The 17,601-nt window shown below is 45.4% G+C and overlaps 1 protein-coding gene across 1 annotated transcript in view; it reads right to left on the bottom strand.

Annotated features, from left to right (window-relative positions):
* Nucleotides 1–17,390, bottom strand: part of TMEM178B (transmembrane protein 178B) — a 237,268-nt gene extending 219,878 nt beyond the window's left edge. The window contains exon 1 of the mRNA XM_056341439.1: nt 15,805–17,390. Within this exon, the coding sequence (XP_056197414.1) occupies nt 15,805–16,186 (382 nt within the window). The 5' untranslated portion in view covers nt 16,187–17,390. The remainder of the gene's footprint in view (nt 1–15,804) is intronic.
* Nucleotides 17,391–17,601: the final 211 nt, after the last annotated feature.

Here is a 17,601-nt window from a genome sequence, read left to right as displayed (position 1 = left end):
TTCCTGAAAGTGTGGGGTGTCACAGGAAGGAAACAAAGTGCACCTCAAATTTAGGTGAAAGAGACAAAGCAGATGGGACGGTGCAGCTGTATTTGTCTTAGGTTGCTTCCCTCTCACCAGACACCCATGGCTGGTGTCAGGCAGCCCAGTGACAGAACTCTTTCCATCGGGTCCCGCATGATACACAGCTGAATATGCTCTTCCTTGGGGGAAAAAAGACAAATTATTAGTAATAATAAATTAATCTTACACAGTTCTATGGCATGTTTCACGAGGACACAGCACTAGAAAGGACTATGTTCATTTTTCTCACATAGCAGGCAAGTATACCATAAAATCATAGTATCATGTAGTTGGAAAAAGACCTTTGAGATTATTGAATCCAACCATTAATCCAGGACTACCAAGTCCACCAATAAACCATGTCCCTAAGCACCACATCTTACATGTCTTTTTAAAAGATGGTGACTCCACCACTTCCCTCGGCAGCCTGTTCCAATGCTTGACGATCCTTTCAGGGAAGAAATTCTCCCTAATATCCAACCTAAACCTCCCCTGGTCCAACTTGAGGCCATTTCCTCTTGTCCTATTGCTTGTTACTAGGACAAAGAAACTGACACCCATCTCGCTACAGCCTCCTTCCAGGCAGCTGTAGAAAGCGGTAAGGTCTCCCCTCAGCCTCCTTTTCTCCAGGCTAAACAAGCCCAGGTCCCTCAGACGCTCCCTATAAGACTTGGGCTCCAGGCCCTTCACCAGCTCCGTTGCCCTTCTCTGGACACGCTCCAGCACCTCGGTGTCCGTCTGGTAGTTGAGGGGCCCAAAACTGGACACGGTATTCGAGATGCAGCTTCACCAGTGCTGAGTAGAGGGGCAGAGTCACCAGTCACTGCCCTGGTCCTGCTGGCCACGCTGTTTTGGATACAAGCCAGGATGCTGTTGGCCGCCTTGGCTACCTGGGCACACTGCTGCCTCGTGTTCAGCCGGCTGTCAACCAACACCTCCAGGTCCTTTCCAGCTGGGCAGCTTTCCAGCCACTCTTCCCCAAGCCTGTGGCATTGCACGGGGACCTTGTGATCCAAGCGGCAGGACCCGGCACTTCTTGTTGAACTTCATACAGTTGGCCTCAGCATACCGACCCAGCTTGTCCATAACCCTCTGCAGAGCCTTCCTACTCTCAAGAAGATCAACATCCTGCCCAGCTTGGTCTTGCCTACAAACTTACTGAGGGTGCACTCGATCCCCTTGTCAGATCATAAAGAGGTTAAACAGAACTGGCACCAATACTGAGCCCTGGGGAACACCGCTTGTGACCGGCCACCAACTGGATGTAGCTCTTTGGGCTCGTCCGTCCAGTCAGTAAACAGTTTTTACCCGGAGAAGGTTACACCCGTCCAAGCCATGAGCAGCCAGTTTCTCCAGGAGAATGCTGTGGGAAATGGTGTCAAAGGCTTTACTGAAGTCTAGGTAGCCAACGTCCATGGCCTTTCCCTCATCCACCAAGCGGGTCACCCTGTCATAGAAGGAGATTAGGTTAGTCAGGCAGGACCTGCCTTTCATAAACTCATGCTGGCTGGGCCTGATCTCCTGGTTGTCCTGTATGTGCTGTGTGATGGCACTCAAGATGATCTGCGCCATAACCTTCCCCGGCACCGAGGTCAGGCTGACAGGCCTGTACTTCCCCGGATCCTCCTTCCTGCCCTTTGTGCATTTGCAAACGTCCAGTCAACCGGGAGCTCCCCGGTAAGCCAGGGCTGCTGATAAATGATTGAAAGTGGCTCGGGGAGCACTTCCGCCAGCTCCCTCAGTACCCTGGGGTGGATTCTGTCAGGCCCCATAGACTTAGACACACACAAGTGGTGTAGCAGGTCGCTGACCATTTCCCTGTGGATTATGGGGGCTTCATTCTGCTCCCCATCCCTGTCTTCCAGCTCAGCGGTCTGGGTCCCAGAGAAAAATGGTCTTTACTATTAAAGACTGAGGCAATGGAGGCATTAAGTACCTCAGCCTTTTCCTCATCCTTTGTTGCCACGTTTCCTCCCGCATCCATAAAGGATGGAGATTCTCTTTAGGCCTCCTTTTGTGGCTGGTGTATTTATAGAACCATTTTTTATTGTCTTTTACGGTGGTAGCCAGATGAAGTTCTAGCTGGGCTTCAGCCCTTCTCATTTTCTCCTTGCGTAAGCTCACAACCTCCTTGTAGTCCTCCTGAATTGCCAGACCTTCCTTCCCAAGGTCATAAATTCTCTTTTTTTTTTCCTGAGTTCCAAAAAACGCTCTCCTCTGTTCAGCCACGACAGTCGTCTTCTCCACACTAGCACGTCTTTTGGGACACAGACTCCCATAAGTGGGTTCGGTCTGCAACGTTGGGCCTTCTGTTCCCTTCTGAAGGGAGTCTGGAGTCTCCTATGGCACTGACCCGTCCTTTTTCTTTATGGAAGCAGTTTGGATGCAGGGCACAGGCAGAGTTAACCTTGGTGAAACCTCGATGCTAGATGAGCCATCATCCTCATTACTGTTCAGTTCCACTTGCAGAGCCTCGTAGCTTCTGTGCACGGGCAGCTGGGCAGGTGGGGTGGTCACGGAGGAGACGCACCTGCTGCACCGGGCAGGAGCCTGTCGCCATTGCCCCCATCCCTTAAGTCGCGGTGTTTGGCCGGGCGGAGAGAGGATGGGGAATCCTCCGTGTCGTGCGGCCCGTCTGCCTGTGGGTCTGGTCCCAGGGAAGGCAGGGTGCGGTTCCAGCAGTCTGTCTGTCTCTCACGCTCCCTGATGCTCCTCAGCCTGCTCACCTCCTCCTGGAGCTCCGTCACTGAGCGCAGGAGCTCCTCTCCCCGGCACAGCTCCCACAGGAGCTCCCTGCTGCCGGCTGGTACAGCCATGGCAGCGGGGCACGGCCGGCAGCCCAGCACCGGGGTGGCTGCGTGTTCCCACCGGGGCTCTGCCGGGGGAACCGCGTCAGTCGTGGTGGGTGCAGAGCTGGGAGAGGCTGGGGCTTTCTGACGGGTGGATACCATTGCTCCCTGGCTGAGCTGGCAGGGCTTCAGAGCCCTTCCTGCATGCCACTCCACAACAATATAGTATAATCCCTCTTCCAAAATATGTCCATCTTCTTCCTTAAAACCTGTTAGAAGGGCTGTGGCCTCATCACTTCTTCCAGAGCCCCACTTCAGCACAGCTTCCAGCCTACATATATTTGTGGCCCTCTCACACTGTTTTGTCTGCTAATGTTGTCCTTAGCTTAAACACTTCTTTCCCCTCTCCTGTGTTTAATCCTATTTCTTCTGGATAAAAATTATATTTGTAAAATACATTTTCCATTATTCTCCAGACACTAATAACCCCACTCTGGACCTGCTTTGAATTCTTTCTCTGAGCTGGTTGACAAGAACAGCAAAGATTATAACAGAGAAATTTTGATTAACACTTTGCCCATGACTTTAACATTTTTTTACTCAAAATGTCTGGCCAGCTCTGTTCTTCAGTCATATCTGCCTTTCTCCTGGTCGTGGCTACACCACTCTCTGTCTGTGCTTCGTGATAGGTGCACCTTAATGAAGCTTTTGTCCCTGTTGAGGTGTGTTCTGTGGTCACATCCCAGCTGCACATTGGGTGAGATTCAGGTATGCACCTTTCCCACTCTGAAAGGAAACCCGCTGCAGTACCTGGACAGGGAGGAAGCCATCTGAGACCCAGTCTCCACACACCCTGGATGTCTGGGGGACCAGCATTCCAGTGTGCAACAGAGGGTATTTTCCCAACACCGTAAAAATGTCCTCCAGGATCAAAAGTTCACATTGAAAGAAATTTCGCATCTTTCCTATCACCCAGTCGTCAACATTACCAAGTTATTTGTATATACTATTCCAGACCTTCTTTCTCTTGGCAATATCTCATTCCAGTGGCAGCAGCAAATGTCTCAAGTTCACTCCTTTGTGCCCAGCCCAACGAGAGCTATCACCTCCCTTACAGACCCTGGTCCAACATCATTAATGATGTTATCAAATATGATTGGTCTCCTATTGCAGGAACTCTGCTGTTGACCTTCATCCTCACTCTCTCAGCACTCGTTGCTTTCCTTTGGTCAGTTCCTTAAACACACTGTAAATTGTGTAGTAATTAACATTGTAACAAACCATTTCTTTAGGGCCAGATTATAAAACCCTTTACCAAATTCCCAATAGCTTAGGTCTAAGGTATTTCCTTGTCTCAAAACCCACTTATCTTCCTAGCAAAATATATCAGGGTAGTTTCGCACACTTCAAATAAAAAAAACATACATTGCATGTTTATTTCATTTCCCCCTGTGCATTTAATTAATCTTTCCTTTAGAACTTACTTTAAACTCTGCTTGGTATTATTATGATCAAACTAAAAGGTCCACTGTGGCCCAGACAACTTTTTCTCCTTTCTTTAAATATAGATTTGCTACTTTTCATTCTAATGTACCATCCTAATTAGACAGATTTATTGAAAATCCTTTTTACTGGACTTGCAGTGTCACATACCACATCTTTCAGAAGTCTGACATGGAAGTTATCCAACTTCCCAATTTGAGCCCATTAAGCTATTTGAGTTTTTTTCATTTCTCCTGTTCCCGTTAGCTGGCTCCTTTGTCTCTCTGATCAGTGTAACATCCCTCCCTCTCTTTAAGCATTACAGAATATCGTATGAACAAAACTGGGTAATCTTGAGGAGTAGTGAATAGAAAAGCGATGATGTTCAACACTGAACACCAGCTCATGCAGTTAGGGACTAAGAATGAGAAATTTCTTTCCAATGTGAACTTTTGTCCTGCAGGATCTTTGCATTGTTGGGCAACTGTCCTCTGCGTAAAACAGGGATAATTCCACTCTTCAGAAGTCTTTTATGGTTAAAGATCAAGAAGTACAGTATTCAGATACTCTCTCAATGGGAACCACCTAAGTACCTATGACAAAGCAATGCAATTGGATTATCAGCCACCATAAATCAACAGACCCCTTCAAAGCCTGTCTAGTGACCTTACTTTACACATTTGACATATGATTGAAAAATGGGTTTGTTTCTTTTGTTTGTTTGTTTCTGTTATAGTATTTATCTCATTAAATGCCCACTGGGCAGAAAGCAACAGTATCTACATTATAAAGGCTCTTTTCTATATTCAAAGGTATGTACTGGTTAATGGAGACACAGAGGCAAGCATCATGCATTCATATTTAAGCAGAAAGATCTTTTTAAATAGCTTCTGTTACCCAGTAACATTAGCATAACTGTTTCATCCTATTAGGAAGTCTAGAAATACGTTTAGGAAGCTTTTTTTGAAATGTCTCCTGTTAAAACTTAAAATCAACAAAAGGTCTCAGAAATAAATAAGGGCTGCAACAGGAGATTCTCTGTGACTTTCACACAGTCTGTGGGATATCTTCATGGGACCTGCTTTGCCATATACATGGGACATCTTGGAACCTCTATTCCTTTATGGTGTTTCAGCTTGCATGCTTATGGTAAGAAACAGAAGAATCACAGGGCACTTTTGAACAGGTAGGTCAGACACTTACACTAAGGTGGCACAGAGGGGTGAAGGCATTTCAGAGCCCAAGCGTGTTCCCTGTCATCTGACAAGAGATGCTGATTATCACCCAGCTCGGGACATAAAGTTTCCTTCTCAGCATTGAGTGCAGAGTCCCTCCTGGGACTACTGAGGTAGAGCTGCTGGAAAAAGCAGGTGGGGATACTGGGAAGATCCTCTCAGCTCTGCTTTGACGGGGTGTGAGCACTAGTTTTCTGACTTCTCTGGCAACCCCAAAGCATGTTAGGCTACTTCAGCTTGTTCCAAGGCTACACCTTCACTGGAGTCAGAAAAAGAAGTGGGCACAGACAATAGCAGGCCACTCAGTAAGGAGAAATCTGACCATGAGCCCAGCAGAGGAGTACCTGGCATGTGCCAGGCTGCCACTTGGTCTAAGCAGTTACTTCTGACACAAGGCTCCCTGGCTGGCCTGACATTGATTTGACAGACTGCAGCACTTTAAGTGCAGAAGCACTGAGGTGGTGGTACAACAGACTGAAAAGACCTTTTCCATAAAAGTCCTTCAGCTCTGTAAATACCTTTCTCCATCTCCTCCACTTTGTGGAAAACATCCTGAATTTGTAGTTAGTATTTGTTTATGTGCACTGCAGGTTCGATCTGAGACTGGAGCATGGTTGTTCCAAGCATTAGCCAAACTTGCTGACTTCTGCTGTAGAGAACCACACTGACACCTCTGTAAGGTTATACAGGATGTATTCGCAGCATGAAGGCAGGACAAATTATAGAACAGAGTAAGTGGTAGTGACCTCTCTTCCACTTAAGCTTTATGTTTTAGTGTCTCCTCCATTCAGTCTACAACCCTGTTTGATCCTGTCAGTCACCAAATAGACAGGGCTTCATACTAGTGCTCTCCCGCCATCCTCCTGCTCCACTGCTTGGACCACCCCCTGGGCTCCTTCTGCAACAACGATCAGCCACCACCTTCACACTAAGCTTGCTTGGCCTTTCTATCTTCTCAGATCAGTGGTGTTAAGGACTTCTTGCCTGCTTTCAAGTCTTTTATCACTCTTTTTATCATTTCTTTCCTTTCTCCACATACTGATGTTATCCACGCTGCACTCTTTCATTCATAGACCTTCTGTCCTGCGTTCCCTTATCTACTCCTGCCCCGCTATCCCAAATCTGAACTGACCCATACCAGCTGGTCTTTGCCATGTCTCACACAGCAGAGCATCTCTAGTGGGAGCCCTGCTGCCTGACTAACTTTCTCCACTACAAACCCATTGTTCCCCCAGTCAGTTCTGCTCATTTCCTAGACTTACTACTGTAGCTCAGCTCAGTTAAATCTCAGCCTTACAGTCATAGTCACCTCTTTGCCACATTTGGCTCATTCCTCAGACCTTCCTGCCTCCTCCAGCCCCCACTTCAGCTGTTACACAGGATTTCACCCAGTTCTTCCATGAGAAAAACAGCAAACTATGATCTTCCTATTCCAGTAGCTTCGCTTTCTGATTCCTCTTCCCCAGCTACAACTCCTTTCTCATTCTCCTCTCCCACAGATGAAAAACCTCCTATGCAGCTCTCTTACCTCATTTCTTTTATTTCCCACTGAGCCAGTCTTACCCTATCTCCTGGCTTTCCTTATGGCTTTCTTGTCCTCTTGTTCTCTCTTCTCCTTGACCTCTCATGCCCCTCTACCTCTTTAGTCTCATAACACAAGTACCATTCAATCTCTTTCTTCTTAAAATATTCTCATCTTAAAACACATATTTTCCCCTCTAAATACTGTGTCTTTTTCTCTCCTCCCTTTTATCACCAACGTCTCTGAATACACCAGGTACGAACGCCACCTGGAGTCCGCCCTACCAGTTCAGTGCAACTTTTTCTCCCTTGCAACTGCTGCTGCCAAAGTCTCTGGTTAACGTACTATGCAAATTTCAGCAAAGTCTAAATACTCTGTTCTCATTTGCTGCAGCATATCTGCTACCTTCAGTAGTCTCCTGTGCTGTTTTAATCTGAAATGGTGTCTTTCTTCAGCTACCATGACATTAATCACTTCTCTTGCAACTACCTCTGAATTTGCTCCCTTTGCATATCCTCCAAAAGATGTTATTCTTCCCCCAGCTCTGCTAGAAGTTCATGGGGCTTTTCTTTTTCTGTATTTTACTCCTTGGTAATTTTTATCACAAACATAGATTCCACTACCATCTCCATGCAGAGGTTTTCACATTCGTTCCTGTAACACACATGTCTCCCTAGGTCCATACCCACAATCTCTCTAATACTCCCTCATAGACATACAGATATCAAACTAATCTTACTGTAGCTAAAACAGAGTTCCTACTGTTCTTCTCCATTCTTTACTATATGCTCTCTTCAGTTCCCCTCTTTATAATTGTAGCCAATACTGAGTTTCCTTGTTGTTCTGGTTAACAACTGCAGCAACATTCTTCATCTCATGTCTCTCACTACATCTGTTGATCCAGAGGATGTCTAAGGTTTGCATATTCTTTTTCCATCCAGGCTCTCATTATCTCATGCCTTTATTACGACAATATTTCTTTTTCTGACCTTTACAAACGTGATCTTGCCCTCCGTGCATCCATTCAGGATGCTGCTAGAAATATCATTTTCCCAACACATCACTCCGACCACGTCATTTCTCTTGGCAGCTGTAGACTGCTGTCCCAATAGCTATGTCATTAGCGTAATCTACTTGTCTTCATTAAGGAAATGTCAACTTCTTCCTACAGTCAACCAAAGAGGTCAAACCCCATCCACCTACTTACTAATTTCTCAAGCAGACATGACCCATGATTTTTCTGGTGCCATCCCTCAATATTTGGAAGACCATCTTGTGAATACCTGCATCTCTTCCTCCTCATGCTTCTTTACAACTCTTCTAGGAATCACACATTTTGTGGTGCTTACAGAAATGTGGTCAGCCTGCAGGTCTTTTAAAACTGCTACCGGTCATGCTGAACATAATTACCTTGTCGTCTCCTTGTACTCTCTCCTAAGGCTGCATTACTTGCCAATATTTAAAATGCAGCAACATGTCAAAAGGACAGAGACATTTTTCTGATCCATGATTTCTGATCCATGATTAAGGCTCATAAATCCTATGGTAGAACTCTAACTGGTATTAATAATAATGAACGAAATCCCTATTATACTGCTACTGAGCTGAGGTACGAGAGATTAAGTCACTTGCCTCAGGTCATGAAGAAAGACTATGGCAGAGCTTAGACAGAATTCTGACTTTGTAAGCCCTGCCCTAATGGCAGTACTACCTTTCTTCCATCTATTTTGGTAGTTATCTACAAAGGATTATGATTTCAGCAGGCTCAGCTGGGCAATTCTGAATATTTATTTGTGGAAGAATTAGGCTTTATGAGAAAGAAAATGGGGAAATTTCCATTTTATAGTCTGATTTCTCTCCTGCAGAAAAATATTCTGGTTTATATTCGTTTTTTTTTTAAGTGGATTTTATTCTGAATGGTCTGTTAAGGGCACTTGGATTCTGGAATCCACATTCTTAATTTATTATTTCCTCAAAAACTAAGAAAGACCATCTCATTTCTTTCTCTTGCTCTTTAAAGAGGTGAATATGTACTCAAGGGCTCCAGCAACACCTTGTTAGCAACGAGCCATTAAGTAACTTGCATTATAAATGACTGTCATTATTTTTGCAGAACCTACAAAACATGAAGTCTTCTTCCTCATTTACTGGCTCTGCAAGAGTTAATGAACTAATTCCACTCTTGAAGTTATTCTGAGTGCACCGAAAGACATTTTCCAATTAGAAAAAGCAATATTAATATGGATTTTTATTGCTGAAGATGACAAAATAGTTCAGATCGTTTCACCTCTATTTAAGGAAAAAAATCTCTCTTATTTTTAGAGTAAACAGAACACATCTGCACTCCTATTAAACCTTTCCTCCACACCTTTTAGAAAGTTTTTAAGCAATAGGCAGAAAGGATAAAAACGCTGAGATTTCTCAAAAGGATTTGGATGCTCAATTAGATGAACAGGAATTAAGCATGCAGTCCTGCAGGCAGCTCTGCAAATATCAGTTCCTCTTGAGAAGGGCACGATCCTGTCAATTTTACTCAGGCAAAATTTCCATTTGTCTTCACTGGCAATTTTGCTTGAAAGCCAACAGCTTGATTGAAATTTGCCCTTTAAAACAGCATGATTAAAAACAGTTGCAGCTCTGTTAAATCACATATATGTTCTTAGTATTTTTAGCAAATATGTATTGTCAAACTAATTATCTTAGATGTGTCAGAGGAATGTGTCAGGTTCTCATTACTTGTGGTAAAGGTACCTTTTAATGAATTGCTATTTAAGTTTGATGCAATTAAAATATTAAAATTGCTTATTTAAGAAACAATGGGCCAAATCCTCCTGGAACTGACATGCATGAAACACCAGCGATTTCATCCATTAAATGATTTTAGACAATCTCTGAACAAGAGGATATCTTTGCTGTATCTTAGAAATGTGCAGCTGCTTGACTTCCAATCTGCATCGACAGACTAATTACAGCATCGAAAATGGTGAAGGCTAAATACCTGGGCAGCCCAAGATTCAACTCAAAGGCTGTCTACTGCTTAAATTTCACTGGCTCCCTCCAGCAGAACTCTGCTGTGACAGAAGGGAGCACAGACCTTGTGGTGGCCTTTCTATCCAGGGACAATTTTATCCTCAAAGGAAACACTAAAGGCCTGAACTTGCTGCATCACCATATTCAATAAAACATTTAATATTGACTTTGCTAGGATCAGAATCAAGACTTCAATAAAGTCTCTTTTATAGTGAGTCCATTTGGAAAATGGTTGGGATTTCAAGCACGTGTTTTAAACAAAGTATTTGGATTCTTTAATGTATGAAGGTTACATGAAAAAATGGCTGTCCTAATTGACCTGGCAAAACCATTGCATTTTAAAAGTCAAATCTACAACACTGCAAAGTATTGCAAGCAGTTTTATAAAAATACATCTTTTTACTCCTAGAGATAGCTGCAAGTAGACTCTCTTCAGCCTTTTCCAATTGTGTATAAATAATCCCTAGCGACGGCCAGAGTAGTCCTGTTAAGCCTTCTTCCTCAGTTGTGCCATACATCCGACAAATCAAAACAGAGAATTATCTCATCCCAGAAGTCTTGCATATTATTTGGGGTACAGGTAGACTGCACAGGAATTACTTGCTTTTTTTTTTTTCTCCAGTGGTGGCATGGGCTAAGTATACTCACAATAAAATGTTTCAAAAATACGATTTACTACGATGTCCTCGGATCTCAGGGAAAGAAGGAAGGTGAAAGAGGGATTGAAATAATAAGGTCATTGTAAATATTATTTTTTTCTAATAGAATTGGATTCCAATGGCAGGCAGCAGAGCCGCATCCAGACAGGTTTAATTGGCAGTCTTCCAAAAGTGAGATGAAAGGTCCTCTGAGTAGTAATTGTATAAATGGAACAGACTCTGGTTACTGTGCAACTTCTTCATCTACTTTATTGTACCTTTTAAATTAAATTATGTAATTACTTTTTTTTGTTTCGTGTTTTCCTCTTGACTAGTGCAGGAAAGCATCTGAGCAACATTCCTGCAGGATGCAAACAAGACTCTGGCTTTCAAGTTTTGTTTCTGGGTCACTACAAGTCATATACAAGGAGTTATGAGCTGCTGGTTGCCAAAGCAGGACACAAGCTGCCTTCTCCCAGCCACAAATGGGCACCTGCCTGCATTTCAAATCTCTGCTAGCTTTGTGGTGGAGGTGGTTGGTTCACTGGGATTTTTGGTGGGATGCAGGAACGCTGCTTTTGCTAGAAACTCAGTAGTAAGCAGGCATCTCATAGGATAAGGGAACACTATATTCAAAGGTGTCTTAAGCATCAGTGTTATTTAATTCATGGAGGAGACTAGACAGACACCTGAAAATCGGAAGAAGCTTAGAGTATAGTGCTGAACAAACCCAGAGCCAGCATCTCCTGATTCTGCAAGGCTTTAGGGATCAGGAGGCAAACTCTGGTCCCAAGGTGCTAAAAGACTTGATCAGATGCAAAAAAAAGAATCAGAGGACCAGCTTTGCAAGCTATTTCTTTTTTACTGGTACTTCTGTACAAGAGTGCCTTCCCTCAGTTGAAGCAGCCCATTTACAGGAATAAAGATTATTCAGGTGAGTAAAAGTTAGCAAGACTGAGCCCTGGATTTGCATGTTCAACTCCTATAATTTATGCATTGACTGTAATTTCTGTTGTTTCTGATTGTATTGGTTTGTGAGGTTTTTTTCATTCATAACAAAGAGAACAGATTTACTGCCTAATTTTGATGTAGCTTTAGAATATTCTTCAGGCCTTTGGTCTCACGCCTGCCTGCCTCTCCCCGAGTACGCTTACTTGTGACAATCTGTTTCAGTTCATTGCCTATTTATCTAATTGTCTTGTTTGAAATATGCACCTGGGTTCTATGGAAATATAAAAAAAGGGATAGAAGAAATATAAATAGGACCCAGTATTTTGTATATGCATTAGTGTCTATTGCAGGGGTCCTCAAACTTTTTAACCAGGGGGCCGGCGCGCGGATGCAGTGGCAGGCAGTCATCTGCGGCTGCTTGGTTTCCCCCCAACCCCCGGCGGGGAGGGGGGCAGGGGAGTTCTGTAAATACCGGGGGCCGGATTGAGGACCATGGGGGGCCGTATCTGGCCCAGGGGCCGTAGTTTGAGGACCCCTGGTCTATTGTATCTATCCATAAGAAATCTGAAGTAACAGACCTCCAGTTTTTTCAGGAAAATCCAACATGAAGGTTTTTATTTATTTGCCTGAAAGTAAAAACTAATAAATACTGAATAGAATTACAGAAGTGACCCAGCCTATTCAGAAACAGAACTGTTTTTTAAAACCACTGGCATCAGAATACTGCCAAGTACCACAGGGCCTGATCCTGCCACAAGCGATTGCCTGCAGCTTATATTAATTTCAGCAGAGTTCATAAGCAGAATAACTGCAGGGTATTTGCAAAGCTAGTAAGGCTCTTAATGACCATTTTTCATTATCCTTTCATAGACAAACCTACCATTCTCAATACTGGAAGTTTTGCCTAGGGAAAAATGTAGGATCTGTCTCAAAACAATTGGATCGCTTAGATCCTGTCCAGCTTGGAAAAAAAAAATACACCAGTCCTTAATAGCATTTACATTCAATTATGTATAGCATTGCACACAATATTTGGGGCCAGAACCTGCATTACTTTATCCAGTTCCGGAAGAGGTGTGCTAGATTAAATTAACAGCTGGCAGAGGAGGGAGAATAAAAAGCCTATGTACCAATAACATCCCTTTTATATGGTATTTGCCCTGGAGCTTATACAGAGAGAGATTTAATCTATACAGAAATATGTACCCCAGTCAGAGTATTTGATTACTACAGGGAGAGAACATGTGTAGCTCTTCATACCTGCACAGGGCATGTTCTGCCTAGGCACCCACCCCTGCAACCCCTAACTCCAGATGAGCGTCTGCCATGGAAGAAAAACTAGAAAAACAAGGTGGTGCTGCCCGGATGAACCTGGAATACCTGCCTCGTGGTGAGCTCATGGCTGTTCTCAACATTGGACAGCGACGGCAGATGTGTTTATTCCACTTCCATCATACAGCTGAGGATCATAAAGAAACAGTCTGGTAGCTGGCCTTAAGTAGGAACAGGGACACTAGTTGACTACCCATGTAAAGCTGGCTCCTTCTAATTCAGTGACTCCAGCATGCAAGGATTTTTAACAGATGAGTATTTTACATTTGGTAAAGGAAGAGTAAAATCCATCAGTTCTTTTTAATTAACAAATCATAAAGTGGACAAGCAATCCTATAATATCTCCAGTTTTCTGAGCAAGTCAGTTTATTTTATCGAATTGTCATTATACTTGCTTTTCTGTGTTTTAATCTGGAGGTGCAATAGGAACACACCACTACAGTGTTAGCACTAACATGTGTGACTCCTCATCATGGCTGAGGGTTATAGCATAGGTAGATCCTCACTCCAGAAATACCATCAAACAAACTATAACGTTGGTATTCAGTGTTACAACCCTCCCTCCTTTAATATATTTCTCTCAGTGTACAATGAAGTTTGCTAAATGGGTACCAAAAAACCTTTAAAGAAGGCAAGGAGTGACACACACTGATATGTGCACATACCTCCCTTATGTGTACAATTTGCACTTCTGACCTTGGGGCAGCGACTCTGCGAAGTGGCTATCTGGCCATCTGCAGACACATATGTCCAGGAATATGTGTGCAGGAATGCACACTGTACCTCAGCCCAGGAATCCCTTGCTACCAGCTGAATGTTGTATATTTAGGATTAGTTCACTACACACAAAAACACACGCATGCACACACTCATATGCACACACTCACACACACACACAAACACAAATTACAGCAGAACCTTTCAAAGACTATTTTCTCCTGCATTTAACCACCTCAGCTTGAGTTGCCACATTTTCTCTATGGTTAACACTCAGCAGAGCTGCCATTACACATAACCCAGTGCCAGGCGATTTCAGCAGTTTCTGGCAGGAGAACGGACATTCCTGAACCCAGGACAAGGCAGGCGGTGAAAGAGGAACAAGTCTCACTTATTCCAAAATGAAAAGCCTCCCTAATAACTGAAACTCTATTTGCCAAAGGTGAGCTCCGGTGACACGTTCGCCTGCTGTCAAGGTTGAATTTCTTTGTTTATGCCCCGAGCACAGCGAGCACACGTGGCAGAGCGATCCAGCTCTCCGCGGCCAGCACAGCACGTCTGTGCTCTCACCTAGACAGAGGAATCCCTCCCTCTGAAACTAGCAGTAGGGTGCCGGGGTGCTGAGAAGCTTTGGACATGTTCATTTGTCCATTACAAATGGGACTGAAGCCATCAGTTCGTTTCATAGGCAACTAGCATTTCATAGCAACTAGGCATTAAGGGTCACTAGCAGCACTGGCAGGATCCCAGCCAGCCGTCTAGGTTTCCTGGTACACCACCTGTTTGCACTGTTTCAGTGTAAGTCTATACCATGCTACCCACCTCGACTGCTCACTTTTAAAACATATGGAACAAAATGTATACATTGGCAAACACATGTGAGAGTATATCCCTCATGAATAATTAGCTTTGAGCAATAATTCCCCTTGCAATGTCTGAAGAGGGAATTAATGCAGGCTATCAAGGGAGTTTGGGACAGAGAACACACTTAGAAAACAAGTATTTTTAAAGATTGCACGGTGCAAGAAGCAATGGTTTCACTGCAATGGACATAAACCACTGGGAAATCATGTGAATGCAACAGAGGAACCATGGGAGGGAAACGTTATTTTGTTGTATAGAGTAATCATGCTGTGGTAGCAAAGATGCTGTCATCCTTTACTGAAACCCTCGTCATCCTGCAAAAACATACATCTTTTGTAGACAAGATGTTTAGGCTGGGGTTTACGCCCATCTCCCCTTCCTATACTTCACATCAAAGAAATATTTGAGGCAAACTGACCATCACCTTGAACTGGTACCTTGGGGAAAAAAAGAGGAAGGACCAAAAGACAAGAAAAAACATTGCACAAAAATGCTACAGGCAAGCAGATGCATCTCCACCCCAAGAGAACACGATTCCTTTCTAACACTCCTAATAAATTCATACAATATTTTGTAGACATTGAAAATATTCCAAAACATAGCTCAGTGTAAACAGCAGGCTGGGTTTCCTCCTGCTCTTTAGCTTTTCTCTTTGTTTACTCTCCATTTGAGGATAGAAAAAGCCTACATGTGAGCACTGCAAATGGTGTATTTGGGGGCATTCGGTAAGGGAAGGATGAAATACAGACATATGTAGCCTCCAATAAAATAATATGTACTCTGCCTGAGTCACCAGGGTCAAACATTTTTTTTTTTAAATCCAGTGTCTGCTTTATTAATACTTTTTATTTGTATGTGGAAAATAATCTGATACCATGGTGATGGGCAGACTACATTAAGCTTAGAGAGACAGCAACATGACAGAGACATTCTGGGGTGTGTCTGCTCACACCCCCGCCTTCTTGCTCCCAAACCCCATGCCTCAGCAGTAGAGACCCCATGGGAGAACTGCCCTGGTGGTCCTTTTGGAAGCGATGCCTAGCCAGGCCAGCTCACCCATCGCAAGAAGAGGCACTTGTCTAGAGACGCCAGCTCCCATCTGTGAGCCCAAAGGGCTCTGCTGAGCCTCTGCTTAGCCCAGGAGGGCCTGGCATGTTCATTTGGTAAAAAACAGCCCTTACCTTTGGCAATCAGCTCCTCCAGCTCTTGGTCGAATCCTTGTCGGTGGCATTTCCTCCAGAGCCCCATGTTGGTTGAGTTGTACTGTCTGTTGCACTCATCAACTGCGCTCATAGCAAAGATCTGCCTCCTGTTTCTTGCCAAGAGGAGTTTCCCTTCCCAGCGGTCCAACCTAGACCTGCTGGCCCTGAGAGGCAGGTTGTTGTTGGAGTTATAAATGAAGCCAGGATCATTTCTCTTAGTGGTGATGCTCTTGCACCTCTCTCTGTGCTTCCTGGCATCAGTTTCGTACCAATGGTCAGAGCAGATTGCCACAGCCAGCATGCCCAGGGCACACAGAGCTAAAGAGAGGCCAGCATAGAGCAGTAACCTTCCAGCAGCCATACCTCAGCCTCACAGAAACACCATGGACATCTTCACAACTGGCAAAGCCCTGAAGTGTGAGACCACGCAAAAACCTCCAGAGCAGCTGCTAGGTGTCACTTGGCAGAGACTGCCTCAAACATCCCCAACTCCTGTGGCTCACATCCACGCTGCAGAGGACTGCCGACAGCGCTACAAAGTTCTGCCCTGGAGGCAGTCCTGGAGTCTCATCTGCCTCTTCTCTGCGGAGGAGACCTGGCGAGGAGAAGCGCAGCCTTCCACCTTGAACAGGAGCAAGCCAGTGACCCACCTATACAAAGATGTCTTGTTCCCCTCACCACAAGCACTCGAGCGGCAGGGGCTGAAGGGATATACCGCCCTGAAGAGACCTGAGAGCCGCAGCTGATCAGTCCATTAATCTCTTTCAATCTGGTCAGCTCAGAAATCCAGAAGAGATGGCTTTCAGACCAGCAGGCTCACCACAGCATCATCACGGGACAGAAAAGTTCAACAGCTAGAGATCTCCCGCTTGCAAGCAGCCGGTTATCCCCGTTTCAGGAACGGGTGACTTGCCTTTTCTTTGTCAGTGGCTCAGCAAGAGCATCATCGTCTGGACGGTCAGTCACTTGCTCGGGTTTAAAGCGGGGTCGAAGGGGAGGGAGCAAGAGGGGGGAGCAATCTGTTGTCGCTGCTGCTGCTGCCGCCGGTTGAAATCTTGCCTGAAACAGAACCTGCCCGGCGGGGGCTGGACGCGCCGCACGCACGGGGCTCTCCCTTAGCAGACTTCGCCGACAGTCACTGACATCTTGGCTTCGGAAACACCTCGGCTTCTCGTTGCCAGCCTTGCCATTCACTCGCCTGCTTCTGTGGTCTGCGCTGGCAGCCCGGCAGCGCAGCGCGGCGATGCCTCCCTCCCTCCCCGGCGCTCCGGGGCGGCGGGGGCAGCCCAGCCCGGCAGGACCCGCCGCCGGCCTTGCACTCCGCTAGGCAGCACCGGGAGCAGCCCTCGGCCCCGGCATCGCTCCTCCACACGCACCCCCCCACCCCCCCTTCCGCCGGTATCTGAAAGGCTTCCTCCTCCCCGGCGCTGGGATGTGTTGTGCACAGTTTTCCTAACACGGCGGCACGTTAGCCATCTGCAAGATGAAGGCAGGCAGGCAGGGCTACGGCTGGCTGGGAGGATGCTGAGGAACGGGGAGGGGAGGGAGGTCGGGGGAAATCAAACCAAAACAAACCGGGAGGCGGGGTGGGGGGTGGGGGTGGGGGGGGGGTGGGGAAGGGGAGGGGGGGCGCGCACAAAAAAGCTACACACCTTACACGGGGAGAGGAAAGCAGCCCCTAACTGTTGTCAACAGCTTTCGGTCTGCACCATTTCTCTGCCATATGGCCCGATCTCCACGTCGGAGCTGAGATTTTTAGCTCAGCAGCTTCACACG

This window comes from Falco biarmicus, chromosome 5, assembly GCF_023638135.1.
Source record: "Falco biarmicus isolate bFalBia1 chromosome 5, bFalBia1.pri, whole genome shotgun sequence".
Taxonomy (NCBI): Eukaryota; Metazoa; Chordata; class Aves; order Falconiformes; family Falconidae; genus Falco; species Falco biarmicus.
Note: the sequence above shows the minus strand (reverse complement) of the source record. Positions and strands in the feature narration are given on the sequence as shown.